This window comes from Cuculus canorus, chromosome 17, assembly GCF_017976375.1.
Source record: "Cuculus canorus isolate bCucCan1 chromosome 17, bCucCan1.pri, whole genome shotgun sequence".
NCBI lineage: Eukaryota > Metazoa > Chordata > Aves > Cuculiformes > Cuculidae > Cuculus > Cuculus canorus.
Window position 1 is genome coordinate 12,240,197 of NC_071417.1, and position 18,123 is coordinate 12,258,319.

Here is an 18,123-nt window from a genome sequence, read left to right on the forward strand (position 1 = left end):
ACACTGGGCAAAGCTCCAGGCGTCTGGTGCAGGTGGGGAGGGAAAGGAAGGAAGGGAAAGGCTTTGAAACCCCCATTTAATTTGGATCCACAAGGGGGAAAACAGCCCTTCTGTGGAGGAGGAAAGACTTCCGAGTAGGAGGAATTTTTCTCTATGAAAAGGGGGAAAAATTGTAATGATCCTGATCTTAGCATCCCTCCAAGAGGATGCAGCTCGGGATGCCGAGGGCGGCAGCAACTCCACTTGCCCCTGCCAAAAGACCAGGCAGGGAGGTAACTTCCAGAGAGCTCCGTCAGGGACCTTCATAAACTCATTAACAGAGTGAAAAAAAGATCCATGAGAAGCGGATGCTGCCTGGGAAGGAGCGCGGTGGGACAGGGTGGGATCCAGCTTTGGAAAAGGGTGCAGCAGAGGGAAGCAAAGGCGAAGGCTTTGGTAGAGGCACCATGAGAGGTTGAGGCTTCCCTGACACCCCCCAGGATGAACTTTCAGCACAGGAAGGACATGGACCCGTTGGAGAGGGTCCAGAAGAGGCTACAGAAATGATCAAAGTCCTGGAACAACTCCCCTATGGAGAGAGGCTGAGGGAGCTGAGGTTGCTCAGTGGGAGGTGTCCGTGCCCGTGGCAAAGGAGTGGAACTGGGGCTTTGAGGTCCCCTCTCACCGGAGCCATTCTATGATTCTCCGATTCCCTGAACTTCATCCCAGGGCCTCGATGCCAGTAGCAGGAAGGGGAACAAACGCAGCAACCCCCCCATTACAGCAGGCACCGCGCAGGTCCCGCAGCAGCTTTGCTACAACCACCATTCAAATCAAACTCCAAACCAAAACCCTTGGCTGAGACACAAAACTGACTTGGAACAGCTCGCACACCTCCCTCACAGCATCCCTACGGTTTTCTCCTCTCTGCATGCACCACCTCAACAACTCTCCCCGCAACGAGCTTTGCCTTCAGGACGCGGCTGTCCCAAACCTGGCTCTGCCCTCATCCTGCTGGTGGAGCACCTGAGATGCTGCCCAGAAGACACCGGCCACCAGCCGTGCCACACTGGCCCAGCAGCATCACGTCGTGACAGCAGCTCCGACTCTCCAGGATGCTGTGAGCTGTTGTGCTGGGATGCCCCAGTGCTGGGATGCCAGGACTCAGTGATATCCGATGTCGTAGTGCCAGGGTCCAGAGGTATCCTTTGCCCTGATGCCAGCACCCAGCAGTATCCGGTGCCACAATCCCACCACCTGGTGGTACCCAGTGTCACGGTGCCAGGACCTGGTGGTACCCAGTACGAGGATGTGGTGGTACCCGGTGCCAGGATGCCGGGATGAGGTGGTACCCGGCATGGCAACACCCCGGCTGTGGCAGTGCCTGGTGTCCCTGCAGCAGGAGATACCTGTGGCCAGGCAGGAGGAGGCGGTGGGAGCTGGATTCCAGAGTTCCTGTTCCGGATCCGACCTCAGGGCTCCCCAAGCAGTGGTAGCAGCAGATGCCTGAGGAGCCTGGGATGGAGGAGCTGATTACAGGTGATGAAAAGAAGAAGGAAAATTAAAAGTGTGGGACAAGGGGTAGGATCTGGCTGCTGGGATCCTGGCCAAAGTGCCATCTCATTCCCCAGCGCCGTGTCCCCGTCAGGACTGGCTGTGTGCTGGTCGGCGGTGTTTTGGCTCCCACTCTTCTGTGCTTGGAGAGATATTGGCCCTTGTGCTCTCAAGGCAGCAGCTCCCAGGATCTCCTGGGCGCCGGTTGGACCCGAGTGTGCTGCACGGTCCTGCACCAAACCATGTGTCCCTGCACTCCGCTGCAAGGTTGCACACCTGGCTGCATGGTTGCACACCTGGCTGCATGGTCCTGCACCAAACCACGGCATCCTGCACCCCCCCCCGGTGTGGTCCTGCACCCCACTACATGGTCCTACATCCCACCCTGGGGTCGCACAGCCCACCACAGGGTCCTGCATCCCATCACACTTCGCATCCCCCTGCTCAGCCCCAGCAGCCTCCTGCGATTCGTTCTCTGCTCACGGGGAAACCGCAGCAGCTGGAGCAGCTCCGCGTGGTTTTTATTTCATAGCATCCATACATCATCCCCTCTCCGGTGCTTGGGGGGCACCTCCAGCACCAGCCCCCAGCCTGGATGGAGGTTTCAGCTCTGGAGCCATTGCTTCCCTGCTGGCAATCCCACCTCTTTGCCCATTAAGCCACTAATTAAGTCATAGGGCTTTTAATTACAGCACTGTGGCGGCTGCCCCAGGGAGGTGCACTGAGCTCATCAGGTCTGAGCAGGGTGGCTCCAGGCACTATCCTCATGGCGAGGCTGCCTCTCCCTCCTCATCGCCTTTTCTTTCCCCTTTTTCTCCCTGGAAGACAAAGGGCCGGGAGAGGAAAAGGGATGCAGCCGGCAGCGCCGTGCCAGCCATCAGCCCGCACTGGTGGGGATGGATGAAGATGGATGAGGATGGTGAGGCTGGCAGCCGCTGGCCAAGGAAGGAATAAGGCCCTCATACCCCAAGATGTTGTCCCTGAAGAGCAGGAACCAGGCTGGCTTCGACCCCAGGGAGCTGCATTTTATATTGTCATCCTGCAACCCAAACCCAACCCACGCGGGAGCCGAGCACCCGCGGGTGCCTGAGAGCAGGGATGGGGTGTCCATCCCTTCAGCTGTGACCCTAATTCCCTCCTCGTGCTGGGTTCGGGTTGCCAGTGGGCAGAGGGTGGTCCCACAGCGCCCCGGTGCCCGTTGTGCTGTGCCGTGCCATGCCATGCCATGCTGTGCCAGCCTGCATCCACTAAGCAATGAGTCAGAGCCAGGCTGGTGCTGACTAACACCTGCACGCCAGCTCTGAGCGCCTACCCTGCATGCCAGCGCACCCTGCTGCACCCCAACACCGACGGGCTGCAGGGCTGCACCTCCCTGCTTCACTCCCCCACGCAAATGCATCTTCCTGGGCACGCAAACCCCACGGGTGCCCTTCCTTTGGGTACGAAACCTTTGATGCAAAAGCATCCTACGTGAAAAGGCAACTCCCTTGTGCAAACACCCCTCCCCATGCACAAATGCCTTTCCCTTGGGTGCGCACACCCTTTACACAAGAGCAATCCTTGTGCAAATGCCCTTCCCTCGTGCACACACACCTCCCCTCAGTGCAAGAGCATCCCTCGTGCAAAACCGTAATTCCCTTGTGCAAACGCCCTTCCCTCGTGCACATGCTCTCCCTACATGAGCCGGCACGTGCAGGAGCATCCCAAACCCCTGCAGCCCTGCCCAGGGATGTGCCAGCATCTCCCTCTGCCCCCATTGCCCCCACCCCTGCTCCTCTCCCCACGCCAGCACCGCTCCTGCCTCAGTTTCCCCTTCTCTGGCCCCGACACCCTGCTACAGGTTGGAGTTTGGGGACAAGGACACTCATGTGAGCAAGAAATTGTCCCCAAGCCAGTGCCAAAGCCACTCCTGCTGTTAAAGCGTGTGAAAACCCGCTGTCAAAATGCTCAATTGCTGCTTCGGGTTAGAGAAAAACTCGTTTCCTTCCGTGGCAGGAGGAAGGCGCTGGGAGAAGGGCTTGGGAAACACCATTCGGTGCTATTTTTCCTTTGGGCAAAACCATCTCCAGCCACTCCACACCCTCTCCGCCACCACCCCAGCTCCGATGAATTCAATTTTGCTAAGAAGGAAAAAAAAAAACAGAATGAAATTTCCTTTGGAAGTGGAGGAACGGCCCAGCCTGTGGCACGGGAGGGCAGGGAGCTGGCACAGGGCTGCCCTGGGGCTGCGGCCGTGAGCGTGCGATACTCCCTCCCTCCCAGCAGCCCCAAAATCTCCCCCTTTCCCTCATCACCCTCCCTTTGCCAAAAAGGAAACCCCATCCCACCTCCATCAGCTCTGCTTAAAGCAATAAAAATAAAGAAATCCTCCCCTACGTCCCCAGCGCAGTCACGGCCACTCGAGGAGGAGCCCTCGCCAGGAGCTCCGTGCCACCTCCTGGGTTTTTGGTGCTGCCGAGGGGATAAAAAAGCACATCCATCGCTGAGCACATCGAGTGGCAGTGGGGTCGGGGGCTCAGAGCAGCCCCCCGGGATCAGACCTTGCCTGGCCTCGGGGTCTTCAGGCTCGACCATGGTTTGGTGAAGCCCTACCAGCAGCCCCAGCCGCGTCTCTGCATCACCAAAGGGGTTTTATCTGTAATTAATTCAAAATTGAGGTCAATGCAGCGTTATCGGTTATTTATTCCAGGCATGCCGAGCTCAGGTGGCATCGAGCAGAGCCCCAGGGATGGCACACACGGGGCTCAGCCCCCACCACGACACCCCAAACCTCGGGAGGGTTTGCACCCAGGTGCAAGCAGGGCTGGAGGAGCCCCAAGGGACTAGGGACAGTGGGACCCCCAGTGTGACAGGGAGGTGGAAGCCACCACAGCCCTGCTGGGAGCTGCCGGAGGGATCTGGAATCCCATAAAACCCTCTCCTTGCCTTTAACTGCAGCAGCAAAGGGCTCAGTGAGGTTGTTCCTAAAGAAAAAGACCGAGGAAGCCCCAACTGCCCCTCCTAGTGCTTTGAATTTTTATTAAAACAAACGAGAATACGGTGATTTCTTCTGAGTACAACAGTCCGGGGGGAGTGGGACACCGGCAGTGCCAGGTTGCAGCCAGCCGAATCGCAGCCACACGCGGCGAGTCGATCTGGTTTAAATAAAAAGTCTTTAGGACGCGATCTGCTGTGCGCTGAGCCCTGGGCTGACCCTCCGGCCGACTGCGGCACGGCTGCCGGGCAGGGAGGGGAGGAATTGGGGTGCCCAGGGGATGCTCAGGGCAGCACCAGCTCCGTTAAAAATTGCAGCTGAAGGGAGGTTTTTCCCCGAGCAGAGGGACAGAGATACGAAAGAAAGGTCAGGGCATCCCCGTCCCCCCTGCGGCCACTGCCAGGGGGCTGTGAGCGAAGGCACCCGATTGAGGACAGGCAGGAGGTCGCCTGGCAGCACACGGCAGCTCGGGGACAGCGACATCCCCTGGGAGGTCTGGAGGAGCTGGGAGACCCCATATGGGGTGCTGGACTTGGGCACCCAGCGACAGCCCAGCCCTGAGCCCCCCGAAAGCCTCGAGCTGCAGCTCTGTCACAGTTTGCAGGATAAAAAGGTTCCATTTGGTTGGCACTAGCTGTAACGCTCCTTATCCCTGCGGAGAGGAGGAGGAGGAGGAGGAGGAGGGGACCTTCCTGCCCACCTCTCGCTCCTGCCTCCCTTCCCTCATCCCCGCAGCCGGGGGTTCCCCGCGGCTGCTGCCATCCTGCTCCCTGCCTCCCACCTCCGCCAGGAGAGCCGGCGCGACAACCCCTGATTTACAGCACTCTACTGGAACATGCTCTGTGTTCCTAATGGAGCTCCAGGCACCGCCGGTGGGCTCCGGGCGGCACGCCGCTGGCGCAAGAAGGACGGCATCCCTGGCAGGGGAGACCCTTCGGCACGCTCCTCTGCTGGCTGCCAGGCTGGGCACCGCAGCCCCGAGCCCAGCGGAGAGCGTGGAGGGCCAAGCCACAAAACTACGCTAGGAGATAAGAAAAAGGCTAAAAATAAAAGGATGAAGGGACACTAAGCTAGAGAACATCACAGAACATCCGTGGGCAGCTGGGACCTGAGTCCGTCGGTGTGTAGAGGTTGGTGGGGAGCGATGCCCGGCTCCCCAGCCCCGGCTTGGGCACGGCGGGCAGCAGCGGTGCGGAGCGGCTGTCGCTTCCTAGAGCTCCTCGAAGAAGGCCACGCGGGACTTGGTGCTCTGGAGGGTGAGCTGCAAGAGAGCAGAGGGGCAGCTGAAGGGGGACGGGGCTGACCCCCTCCTTCCTGCTGAGCCCCCGGTTTCATCCCCCCAGGGAGGGCTGAGCAGGAGGGAGCTGCTGCCTTCATCCCCGCCTGGAGCAGCCCTTGCCCCTCCAAGAATACCAGGGAAGACAGAAGCAGGGATGTCGTGCGCAGCCACAAAGTCCAGGTCCCCAGCTGCAACAAGCATGGTCTGAAGCCAAGGGCAGGGCGAGGGGAGGCAGGCAGGGCTGGGGGAGCTCCCTGAGCCCAACCGCTGCTGCCGACACCACCTTCCCTCTGAGCAAAGCCTGCGGAGAGGCCACAGATCCAACCAACGCAATTTTAGGTTGCATTTGGGGAACACACAGGAGCCCTGACTGAAGGTGCCGGTCCTGCGGCACTTCATTGTGGCACAATAAAACCCTCAGGCCTCAGCGTGCTCCTTCCTTTCCTTGCCTTGGTGATGGAGAACACACAGTGCTCCTGCAAGGCTGGAGGAGAAACAACCTCCATCAGCCGATGACAGAGGGAGAATCACACTCTGCTCCTGAAAGGCTGGAGAAACAACTTCCATCAGCTGAATACATGGAGAACCACGCTGGTCACTAAACCTACAGCTCACCTCGAGGTGCCTGGGCTAGCTGGGTGCGTGTCACCCTCTGTCATCAGTTAGGAACCATCCCCTGTCCCGTGCTTCATGCCTTGATGGGATGGGTGCGCATGCTCAGGGGTCCAAGCCATCGCAACGTGGCTCGCCACCCCCAATCCAGCACCAGTGTGGGGCTGACACATTCCCCTGGCCCCGGGACCTCATCCAGACCTGCTCCCTCCATCCTGCAGGAGGATGGAGCTGGAAGAGCCCTCACACGCAGGACAGTGTCCTTAGAGCTAAGGCTCTGCAGGACTCGGGAACCCAACCTAGGAAAGCTTTTTGCAACACCTCTGAGAAATAACATCCCACGGAGAAGCCGCGAGCCCGTTTTTGAAAGGGTCAACTGAGAGATGAAAGAAACACCCTGAGCAGCGAGGAATAAATCCGAGTATTTACAGACAACCACCCAAAGGAGAGTGGTGGGAGAAGTGCCACTTCCAACCAGCTGCTGAATCACTGCTAGAGTTTGCCAAACAGCCGGCTAATTGTGAAGCCTTCGTTTCAGCTGGATTAAGCAGCGATGCCTTCTGCCGGGGATGCCGGTTTTGCTGAAACAGGAATCCTGGAATCACGTTACAGTGAGTTAAGTCCCGCAATGGAGCTGCCAAGCGCTTCCCCCTCCCTGCTTCCCCCCACGGCCCTTCCTCGGTAATTCCTTCACAGCTCTAATGCCATTTGGAAAACGGCTGTACTGCAGAGGAGATTTCTGCAGGGGCTTAATACCCTGTGCTGGTAGCATCTCCGCAGCCAGAGATCTCTCCTTCTCCGCAGCATCCTCTCCAGAGCTCCATGGAAGGTGGATGAGATGGGACAGGAGCTCTTCCAGCAGAAATCCCACCTGTGATGGCAAGCAGGCATCTGGCTGGACCACAGGGCAGAGAATTTGGCACATAAAACCTGAGTGGACATCACGGCGTGCAGCACGGTCCTTCCCTCCAAGCAGAACTGGTGCAAGGATGGGGACTGGTCCCTGGGAGTGGGCGAGGAGCGTCATGGGGCTGGAGGGACCGCGCGGTCCCACATGTCTGCATGAGCTCCAGGGCTCAAAGCAGAGCCCATCCGCCCACCACAAGCCTTGAAACGGGGCACCTGCACCCTCCCGTTTCACCTGGGGAGACCTCCAAGACGCCAGACACCCCCAGGAAGGAACTCGACTTCCCAACACCTTGCCACCGAAGCCCTCTCGGTCCTGCAAAGCACCTCAGCACCACCTCGGTCCGTGCCGCTCACAGTGCCGCTCCGTTAAAGCGCAGCAAAGGGAGACGCAAACTCAGTGCTCTGATTGAGAAAAGAGAGCAGCCAGCTACAACCGCTGATGAGGCAGCGAGGGAGGATGTTTCCCTCAGGCTTATAAGGGAGATTCAACTGTTTGGAGTTTGCTCTCTGCCTTTAGCTATGTGCAGCTCCCCATTAATCCCCCACGCGCTTTTGCGGTAGCGGGGTAGCTCGAAGCAACGCTCAGGCAGCAGCTTCTGTGCCCGAAGCTCTGCCTTCCAAACAAATGCCACTGCAGCGCTGCGGGAAGCACGCAGAGGCAGAGTTCCGAGGGCATCCAGCAAAGGTGCAAGGAGAAAGAAGAGACGCTGCCCTCCTCTTGCACCAGGGATTTTCCTCCATGACTTCCACAGGCTCCTTGAGATGCTCAGTGTTGCTTTTTTCCTAACCTATCCAGGGAAACTGAGGCACAGGAATAGCAGCCCAGCTGTGGGCTGAAAGGAGCCAGAGCAAAGATGAGTCTTGATGAGATGGGGTCCCATAGGGAGGTGCAAGTGTTGGATTTCCAAGAAGGCCATTCCCTGTCTCTCGCTGGCACTCAGCACCAGCCGGATACAAGGAGCACAAGGAGCCCTGGAGCTCATCTCTCCCTTTGGCTGCAAAAACACAAGCCCCAAACAGCTCTGTGCAGGGAAATCCCACTCCCTTGCACAGGGAGCAACTCCTTTTGCTCTTTTCTCCTCCCCGAGAGCAGCCCTGCTCCAGCCTCTCCATCATCTGCTGGGAGAAAGCCCTAAGGTGGCCTCCAGCACCTCCATAAACTCTCTGCCATCCGAAAGGGAAGGACCACAGGGCTGCTTCCCTCGGCCCCCATCTCTCATCACCCCTATGCTACGCACTGGCTGTTTCCAGGAGGTCTGTGCAGTGCTGGCATCTGGGCAGGAGGATTTCTTCCCATTTCATCTCCCTGAAGAGCAGTCTCTGGCTGCCTTCACCCCCTGTAGCCCAGAGGGCATTAGAAAAGCACCCCACGAGCGGGATACGGGCACGGCTGCCGATAGAGGAGCTCAGTTATCGCTACAACCCTGGCAATGGCTTTGGCAGAGGAAGGGGACAGCAATTCCAGGCTGCTATGCCTTGAGCTGAGGCACCTTCAGCAGCCACCAGTGAGACCTCCCGCCCTGGGAATCGGGCACCGGGGCTGCCCGGCAGCTCCCCAGCAGCCGCCTTCTCACATCTGATTACAGTCAGGCGCATGACTAAGTAGAGAGGAAATTAAAATCGCTCTTGACTGCACACTGACTCTCCACCACCCAGGCTCTGCTTTGCCTGAAGGGAAACCTCCCCCTCTTCCTTCTTCTTTATTTCAGTCTTGTTTTCGTTGCTGTTGAGCAACGGCAGGCAGGGCTATCCTCAGCGCTCAGGTGAGCTGTGCTGCCGGCCGGCATCGGGCCATTCCCCGTAGCCATCGCTCTTGCCAGCGAGCGCAGCACAGGATGAAACCCGAAGGATCTATGGGAGGAAAACGGGCAGAGGGAAACTCCTCAGGGCTGCAGGTTTGCTGGTAGCCTGGTTCATCCCTGCCAGCGTTGCGGTGTCCAAGGAGGTGCTGTGCATGCCGGTGGGCACAAGGAGCCCCACAGCCAAGCTCACCTCCCATCTCACTTTGCCTGCAAAAATACAAGCCCCTAAACAGCTCTGTGCAGGGAAATCCCACTCCCTTGCACAGGGAGCAACTCCTTTTGCTCTTTTCTCCTCCATGAGAGCAGCCCTGCTCCTGCTTCTCCATTGTCTGCTGCGGGAAAGCCCTAAGGTGGCCTCCAGCATCTCCACAAACTCTCCGCACCCTCTGCCTCCCCCGTTTGCCCAGGCAGGCGAGGAGAAATAAATCTCTATGCCCGTACCACAACGTTGTGCAGGCGAGGCAGAGAGATTAAGAGCGAGTTACATTGTCGTCAGTGCGGAGAGGGGGGAAAAAAAATTGATTTACAAGCAGTATTATGATAATCTCCCTTCTGCAGGAGGGAGGGTGGGCTCCACAATGCGCTACCAGAGCCATCAAAGAAAATTTAGAGAGAGAGAGTGCAATTAAGCGGCCAGAGCTCAAATGAATCAAGATATGAGAAAAGGAAGAGTCCCACTCCCTGCATTCCTGTGCTGGGGCTCCTCTGAGCTCTGCTTTTACCCAGAGCTGCTGGACTGATTTGAGTGAAGAAAAACAGACAAATAAAAGCAACGCAATAAGTTCCTAATAGCCAAATGTGGTTTTGAGCGCCTAACCCAATAACTGCAGGCACACAGCTTCTGCTGTGGAAAAGCAAACAGAGAAACCACCAGGGCTCCCAGTGAGCCCACTGAACCCAGTGCCCTCCCAGTGCACTGGAGACTGGGCACAGGCAGGAGAAGGAGCCTGCAGATCGCATCAGCCTTTCCCCGTCCACCTGAGGAACAGGGACAGGTTTAGGATTTATCATTTCTTTGCCGTTTCCTTGTTTATCCTGGAAGAAAGGGTGACTTCTGCCACCCCTGGTGGCATCACTTCACCTCATGTGATGTTGGGGACACCTTCCTGCTGCTGGGAGGGAGCCCTACAGTCCCTGCTCCATCATCACCCAGGCGATGTATACAGTAAATCCTCTTTATTCCTCCCCCAGCTGTCCTTCTCCATCCCAGTCCTCTCGGGCCAGGTGGACCTTTCAATTCCCACCTTTACCCAAACTTTCCTGTTTTCCCCTCCTCTTCCCTCCGCGTTTCTCTCTTACTCCCACGCCACCGTTTATTCTCTCCCAAGCACAACTTTCCCCCAGCCTCCAACGCTTTGATGAGTGCGTTTAAAAAAGAGAAGATGACGCTCCATTTGAAGGAAATGCTTTTCAAAGGCTGCCACAAAAATAGCTGATAGGCCTGACGTTTCCTAGTTTCCTTTCACTCCTTGTAAACAAGGAAAGGAGGCTGCCGTGTCCCACTTTAGCTGCCAGGGAGTTTCGCTTCCCGGCTCCGAGAAGCAGGGCAAAAAGAAAATGAAGTTAGCAGGGACGCTTCCTTGCACACACAGGGGTGCATGGACAAGAGGTGCCTCCATCCCCTCCTCTGCTCAGGAAATGTGTGCTTAGAGGTGTCCGGAACTGCTCCGCTCACCGAGCATCTCTGGCTCTTGCCTGCATCCCAGCCAGGTGCCAGGGAGGGCGAGAAGCCAGCATCCTCACTCATCTTTTGTCCGTAGCTCCCAAGAGGATGGAAACACCAGTGCTGCTCCTCCTGGGAAGTCCCTGGCTGGTCGTGTGCCTGCTCTGCAGCTCAAAGCCATCTCCTCTGGGATCCACTCCTGGATCCACACCACCTCCTCCGTGTCTGAGCTACCACAGGATCCACAGGAGAGGATGGACCCACCAGCTCAGCCTAGTCCATGCCACCCAGGATCCCTCCTGCCCTCCCCAGAGCAGAAGCGCTTCTTGTTCTGGTCTCCTCCCTCCGCGGGATGAAGCTCCAGAAGCACAATAACGTTAACCTTCCCTGAAACAGCCATAGTTCTCCATTTCCTCAGCAAAGCACTTAGACAAAGCAGATCCATTTCATGCAGGGGTGTCTGCAGGTCCCAGAAGGGGAGAAGTGAGCAAGGGAGTCTCCAGGAGACGACAAAGAGACCCCAAAAGATTTGTTCAAGTCCTCAAGGGACACATTTCAGCGATCCCTAGCAAGATGCTCACCAGCCAAGCTGGAAAACAGGCAGAGAAGCCACCTGCCCCAGCGCCAGCCTCCCAAAAACCTTCAGCCTGTCTAGATGATTAAGTAGCCTCATGACAGTTGGTGGTGGCACAACAGCTTCATATCTGCCTCATGAGCGACTCAGATGGCAGCGCCCGTCACTAACTCACCGGTGTCCTCACACTGCTGTAGAGGACAGACGTCACATCCTGAAGGTGAGAAGAGTGAAGATGAGCCTGCTGCAGCCCATGTCCCTCTGTGCTTGGCAGCCAGGAGCTGCTCATTGCAGGGGACGATGCCGCATCCGTAGGAACGTGGTGAAACATGACTGTTTGTCACTCGACGATACAAGAAGCCCTGACCACTCCACTAGTGATAAACAAGCACATTTGCAGTATCCTACCCAAGCCCCAAGGGCCTCAACAAGAGAAAAAGTCCTGTGTTTCCTAAGATGAGGGCAATGCTGCACAATCAGCCAGGAGAGGAGCCAGCAGGAGCACCGTTATCAAGAGTTCATCCCACCACCGGCATCTGCACAATCCCCACAGGCCCCAGAAGTGCAGGCTCGGGAGCCAGCTTGTGCCCCAGAGGAAAGCTGTGTCCGAGAAACAGCCAAGAGCTGCCTGCGAGGCTGGCAGGGAAAGGCCAAACCCATCCGTCGAAGGACCAGAGTGCTGCTCAAGGACAAAGCCGCTTGGCTGGGAGCAGGCGTGGAGATTTGCTCCTTGCCTGGATACTTCAAAGGGCTTAAATCACAGTAAATAAGCATGACTGTGCAAGAAGAAAGCAACTGGAATGAAAGACCCAACTGTGTTTTAGAGCTGCTGCCTGTCCTGGGAGCCTTCCTACACGCGAGGACGCAAGGAAGATGTGTTTTCATCTCCTACCGCAGCCTAAGCAGCAAACACTCCTGAAGCCGAGCCAGCCGGAGTCAGCGGTGCCAGCCACAGCAGAGCGCTACGGAGAAAAGAAATCAGTTTCCAGATGAGGTGCTTGTGCTGTGCCCACAGAACTCATAAAAAAGGATTAGCATTTTAACCACGTAATTAAACATGAAAAACTTAGCAGGCGTCTTCAAAGCCAGGCAACAAAACCCAGAGGTCACACCACAGCACTTGCTGTGCAGCTGGTTTAATTATGGGGGCTCCTCCCAGGCACCAAATCTCTCCTGGCTGCGGGATTAGCCTTATTGCAAACTGCCAGGGCTTCATCTCACCTCCTCGTGCTGTGGCCACGAGTGGATTTCGCCCCAATTTCTTAGAATCACAGAGTAGTTTGGGTTGGAAGAGACCTCAAAGATCATCCAGTTCCAACCCCTGCCATGGGCAGGGACACCCCCACGGCATCAGGTTGCTCCAAACTACATCCAGCCCTGCCTTGAACCCCTCCAGGGATGGGGCAACCTGGGCCAGGGCCTCCCCACCCTCACAGCAAAACATTTCTTCCTAAGATCTCATCTCCATCTCCTCTCTTTCAGCTCAAAACTGTTGCCCTCATCCTCTCCCTGCACTCCCTGATCAAGAGCCCCTCCAGGCACTGGCAGGTCCTCTAAGGTCTCACTGGAGCCTTAATTTCACCTGTTACAGAGCCCCTCAAGCCAGTGAGGATGGGACAGCAGGTTTCAAATGTGGCCAGCCTGCCCCAGAGACACCCATTGCCTCCCCCAAGGTGTTCTGGACCTCTAGAGTCACACCTCATTTTAACCACATCCTCACTCTTCCCAAGGGAAACGGTTAACAAGGAGAGCAGCTGCTCCTGGGAACACCCACAGCCCCCCCGGAGCGCACTGGTAGCAGCCAGCTGGCACACAACCCTACCTGGAGTGATTTACAGCGCTGCCTGCAGCCCTGAATGGGCTGGTCCAGTCAAGAACGGCACAAACCTGTGCTGATCGCTTCTGGGTACCGGCCAGGGACAAGTCTGCATTTATAGCATCCGCCTGCCTCCACTACAGAGCTCCAGAGGTGCTGAGAAATTGCTCCCCGCTTGGCTGTCCGTGCCCCTCCAACACAGGCAGGGCTCTGCGAGCCCTCAAAGTAACTTTTAACAAAAGCCTTTTCCAAAGGCGCTTACCACTAGGGCTGCACCCGCCTTCGCAAGCGGCAGCATCCGTGCCGCTTCTTCCCTTAGCGCTATCACTCAAAACTCACTAAACCCTGGGGGTGGGCAAGAACCACAATCGAGGAAAGAGCAAAAAAGCTTCCCCAAACTCATCCTTATAGAGGAGGGAGTCGATGCTCTGCCTGCGAATTAAGGGCAAATCGTTGGAGGAAAACAGGCTCTGGAAAGAAGAGATGTGGCATTAAAAGAGAAGGAGTCACCGGCGTGGCAAAGGGGGCAGGAGAGAGAGCGGCTCCGAGAGCCGGCGTCCCCAGGTGTGATGGTGACCAAGAGCGCAGCTCCAGAGCGGTCTCCCTGGCTCCTCAAGCTGCAGCCTTGTCCCAGAGCTACCTGCAGGCACCGGCTGCGCCCAGCTGGCTGCTTTACCTTCTTGCAATACTCAAACACACAGATGCTGGTAACGCGTCCACGTGCTGCTCTGTTCTAAGAAGGAGCTGTGCATTTTTAGCCTGTTAAGACAGTTTTGGCAGCAAAGAGTTGATGGGGTTTGTTTGGTGGTTGGCTTTATTTAAAGCCTGAATTTCTTTCTGCAGCAAACAAGGGGATAGGCCCTGGTTTAGTTCATTAAAGAAATCTTCAAAGGCCACCCTGCATCTCCAATAGCTTCCCAGCCACCGGCAGCAGCACAAAAACAGGCATGTTTAATTATTTAAGCATCTACGCCTGCACTCCCCCACTGATGTTGCCAACTCAACTTCTGCCAAGAAAAGACATTTCCCAGCAAGGAGGATCAGGTGGAAAAACGAATGCAGAGAGGCTGTGAACGCTACCAAAGGAGCAAGAGGCAGGCAGGGTGGCTGCCTGCGACATGCTGCATGGCTCCGTGGCGGGGACGGGCAGGATGCTGTGCTTTCAGCGGCACGTAGGGAGCATTGGAGGGGTGGCAGCAGTGGGAGCTGGCGAGAGCAGGGCATACCACAGGCAAGCTCATGCACGGGTTAGTATTCTAGCCGGTGATCCCATCACCCCACGCAGAGTACCTTGGAATAACCTACTTTGAAGTCTCAAATGCAGATAGGTCTTCTGCCCTGGGCTTGAGGCTAAACCAGCAAAATAAAATGAATAGAAAATAGAATCCTCTGTGATACGAGTAATGTCAGGTCATTTGTGTGCAATCTGTACAGCTTGCCCCAAGCACTGAAGCAATCAGTGGCTTCCAGGTGGGGCAGATTTGGTATTATTTAAGTATTGCTAAACTGTTATCCCATTCCCAGCATCTTGCATTTTCCTTTCCATCACAACTGCAAAGACAAAAACCCTTCTGACCTCCCGGTGACAGAAACAAAAGCAGTCTGTAATTTTACCCTGACGTGCTCCGCTAACAGATTATTATTTAAACCCCTTTGCTCTTCCAGCAAAGATGCAGGAGCCGGGCAGCTGAAGGGAGGGGACAGGAGAAGACTCCAGCTTCAAAGGAACCAAGACTGACTGCGCAGTCCCAATTACAGCCATGAGCCCTGACAGGCATCAAAATGATCACCCAGCCACCTTCCTTAAGGGAGACAAATGGGACCATCAGCTCTCCATGAAATCCTCTCTGTCAGAAGTCAAAATTCCACATTTTCTGTTTAAACTGAAGGCTCTGAGCACGGAGACAAAACCCAACAAAACCTACTGGGAGCAGAAACGACTTCAGATCCTACAATGACAAAAGGGCCTGTGAAGATTTTTCTATTCTCTGCTCCGGTGGGACAGGAATCTGAATAACTCAGGGCTAGCACGGAGAGACCGGGAAGCGAGACCCACTAGATTCACTTTCCTGCCCCAATTCAGGGATCAGAACTCCCAGTCATTAAAATCAGCATGATCTGATGTATTCAAATCCTTTCAGATAACTCCGCTGGGAGTAGTAAAGAGAGAAGGATTTGGTTTTGAAACCTGGAGTTGTTACCTCAAGCCTGCATCCCGTGCCATAAAGATTCCCAAATCCTTCCCAAGGATAGCTTCTAGTAGAAAGCCAGTGGGATGAAAGCCTTTGCAGGGTAAAAGCCCTTGCCGGCATTCCACCATACTAATTACGGATGTGCTCCCAGCACCTCGTTACACTGAGCCCAGCTGGGAAAACAGCAGAGCTACTAAGGGAAAGAATGGGATGGAAAAATGAAGGATCAGGCTTTGTTGTGAACTTCCAGGCACGCACCTCGTCCCGACCATCCTAACTGTTTGGCCAAGTTGCTCATCGTGGCCGCAGAGCCCACAGCACAGGCAGCAAATACCTCGCACTCACCCCGCTAGCGGTAGGTTTTGCTGTTAGTGTCTGAAGCTGCGCTACAGGTTACTCGAGAATCGATTAAAAGGAGAGGACGAGGCTTTTGGCTTTTTCTACTGAGAGGCAGTAAGCCAGGAGTATTTCTGCCGTTATTATTCACCGGACAAGCTCAATGCTGCTTCTCTGCCATGCCTGTAGGGAATGGCTGCAACGGGCAGGCAGGGCTTTTCTCGTTCCTGGGTCACTAGGGCAGCAGATCCTTCTCAAAGCATCAACAGACACCTTTTGTTAAGGTTCAGAAAGGCCTTCAGACCTCAAGACCTTTGCCTCCCTTCACACAGCATCGACGAGACAAGGCTCGGCTGTGGCAAATAGAAGCCAGGACCACCCGAAGCTGAAATTCTCTGCACCCTGGTTCAAAGCTAAGCAGCCGGGGAAGAAAGCCCAAAGCAATCAATTTTATTATAACAATATGTGCAAAAGTGAATAAAACGGAAGGGTTATTTTTTTTGTTGTTTGGAAAGGATTTCATCAGGCGAGATACAAACTGGAGCCCTCCGATACCTTTTTAATAGTGTTGTGCTTGCTGTTGCCTCGGCTGGCGTTCTCGTTGTGCAATATATCCAGAGCTGTCTCTCTCTCCTTTAGCTTCAGTGCCTCAATTTCTGTCTTCAGCTCATTCAGCTGCTCCTGCAGGTGCTTGCTTTTCTCCATGTACTCAACCCTAACATGCACAAAAGAGCCTTGGGTCAGATCCGGACCGGCCAGCGGCACGTGTTGACACAATACTGTAGTAGCCAATAGTGAAATTACACCAGAAAAACCTTTCCTTCGTTGCTCCCAGTGTACGGCATTGACAATACTAGGTCACAGCACACAGTAAACTACGCTTCAGATGAAAGAGGGGAAGATTGAGATGAGATCTTAGGGAGAAATGTTTTGCTGTGAGGGTGGGGAGGCCCTGGCCCAGGTTGCCCAGAGCAGTGGTGGCTGCCCCATCCCTGGAGGGGTTCAAGGCCAGGTTGGATGGGGCTTAGAGCCCCTGATCCAGCCGGAGGTGTCCCTGCCCATGGCAGGGGTGGGACTGGATGAGCTTTGAGATCCCTTCCAACCCAAATCATTCTATGATTTGTTCTTTAATCAAAACAGAACCCATTCAGCTGACCCAAGAACAAAACTCTAAGTTACGTACTACTATATTACACGCATTACATATTACTATCATGCATTGCTATAAAAAAATAAAGCCAAAACACGGCCGCTGGCTGATATTTCCTCATTTCCAAGTGAGGCTGCACCGTGACACAACTTACCATTACACAGTTTCAGCCTACAAGATAGCGGTTTAAGCAGTGCTGCTCTCCTCCATAGCACCCTCTCTCTCAAACCCAGCTCAGAAACTCAAAGGCACGAATCCTGCTAGCAAGAAAGGACCCTGATGTACTGACTTCTCATTTTAGAGGGATTTAGCTTGTAAAATGTGTGAGAGCAAGCGCTGCCCCCAAAATATCAGGTATTTTTTAGACACACAGCTTCCCTGGGAGAGAGAAAAGGCTCCCAAAAAAAGAAAGGAAGGAAAAATACCCAAACTCAGGGACTCAAACTTCCATGATGCACTGATGGAGAAAAGTCACACCATGCCAGCCTTGTCCTTGTGATGAAACTCTGGGAATAACAAGAACCATTCCAGAGAGCCAAATGCATAGTGAGGTTTATCCCAGCATCCACGGAAGGGGAGCAGTCCTGGAGAAGGCAGCGAAAGCGCACTACTGCTTTCAGCATTTGGCAGAGCCAAGCTCTTCCTGCTGAGCAGTGGGATGACCTAGTTAGGAATCTGGGTACAGAACCAGGAATTATCCTGTTATTTTCGGCTTCTGCCTTTTTCCTTTTGGTTTTAGGAGAAGCTTTTAACCTTTGTCACCAGCACAATGGGCTGTTATTTCATATATGGGAGAGGGCACTCAGTAGAGGCAAAATAAACCACCCTCTGGGATCCAGGGGCGTTTCATTCCAGCCCTAGGAAGTTTTGGCTAGAGCGCTATGGCAGAGCTCTCCTGGCTTTGATCTACTACCCAGTCAACGAACAAAGCACTATAGAGTGCATTACTATAGAGATTAAAATCTGATCCACTTTGATTTCTGCTAAGTTTGTAATTTCGAAGGCTACACTTGCACCCTCAGGAAAACACAAGATCAAAGCTCATAATCACATCTAAACTTGCTTGCGCACACTTTTTATATATATACACACGACACAGATTCCAAAGAAGCCGGGTTAACCATACGGAGTGGAACTGACCCGTGCAGGGCTTGAGATGCTTCAACTTGCCTTTCCACAGGCAGTAGAGAAGCATCAGTGACAGTAGGGCCCCACGCAGGGAAAGGGTCAACAGCAGCCACATCTTAAAATCATGGAATGGTTTGGGTTGGAGGGGACATTAT

General features: G+C 55.0%; 1 protein-coding gene across 8 annotated transcripts in view; it reads right to left on the reverse strand.

Moving 5' to 3' along the window:
- Positions 1-4,222: 4,222 nt before the first annotated feature.
- NF2 (NF2, moesin-ezrin-radixin like (MERLIN) tumor suppressor) overlaps positions 4,223-18,123 on the reverse strand; it is a 48,935-nt gene continuing 35,034 nt past the window's right edge. Inside the window, exons 15-17 of one of the 8 annotated variants that reach the window (XM_054082523.1) lie at positions 16,246-16,405; positions 14,468-14,512; positions 4,226-5,790 (exon numbers count right to left, since the gene is read on the reverse strand). In XM_054082523.1, coding sequence (XP_053938498.1) covers positions 14,477-14,512; positions 16,246-16,405 — 196 coding nt within the window. In that variant the 3' untranslated portion in view covers positions 4,226-5,790; positions 14,468-14,476. Of the gene's footprint in view, positions 5,791-14,384; positions 14,513-16,229; positions 16,406-18,123 lie in introns of those variants that run through there. The other 7 variants (XM_054082524.1, XM_054082521.1, XM_054082525.1 and 4 more) reach the window with 7 other exon arrangements.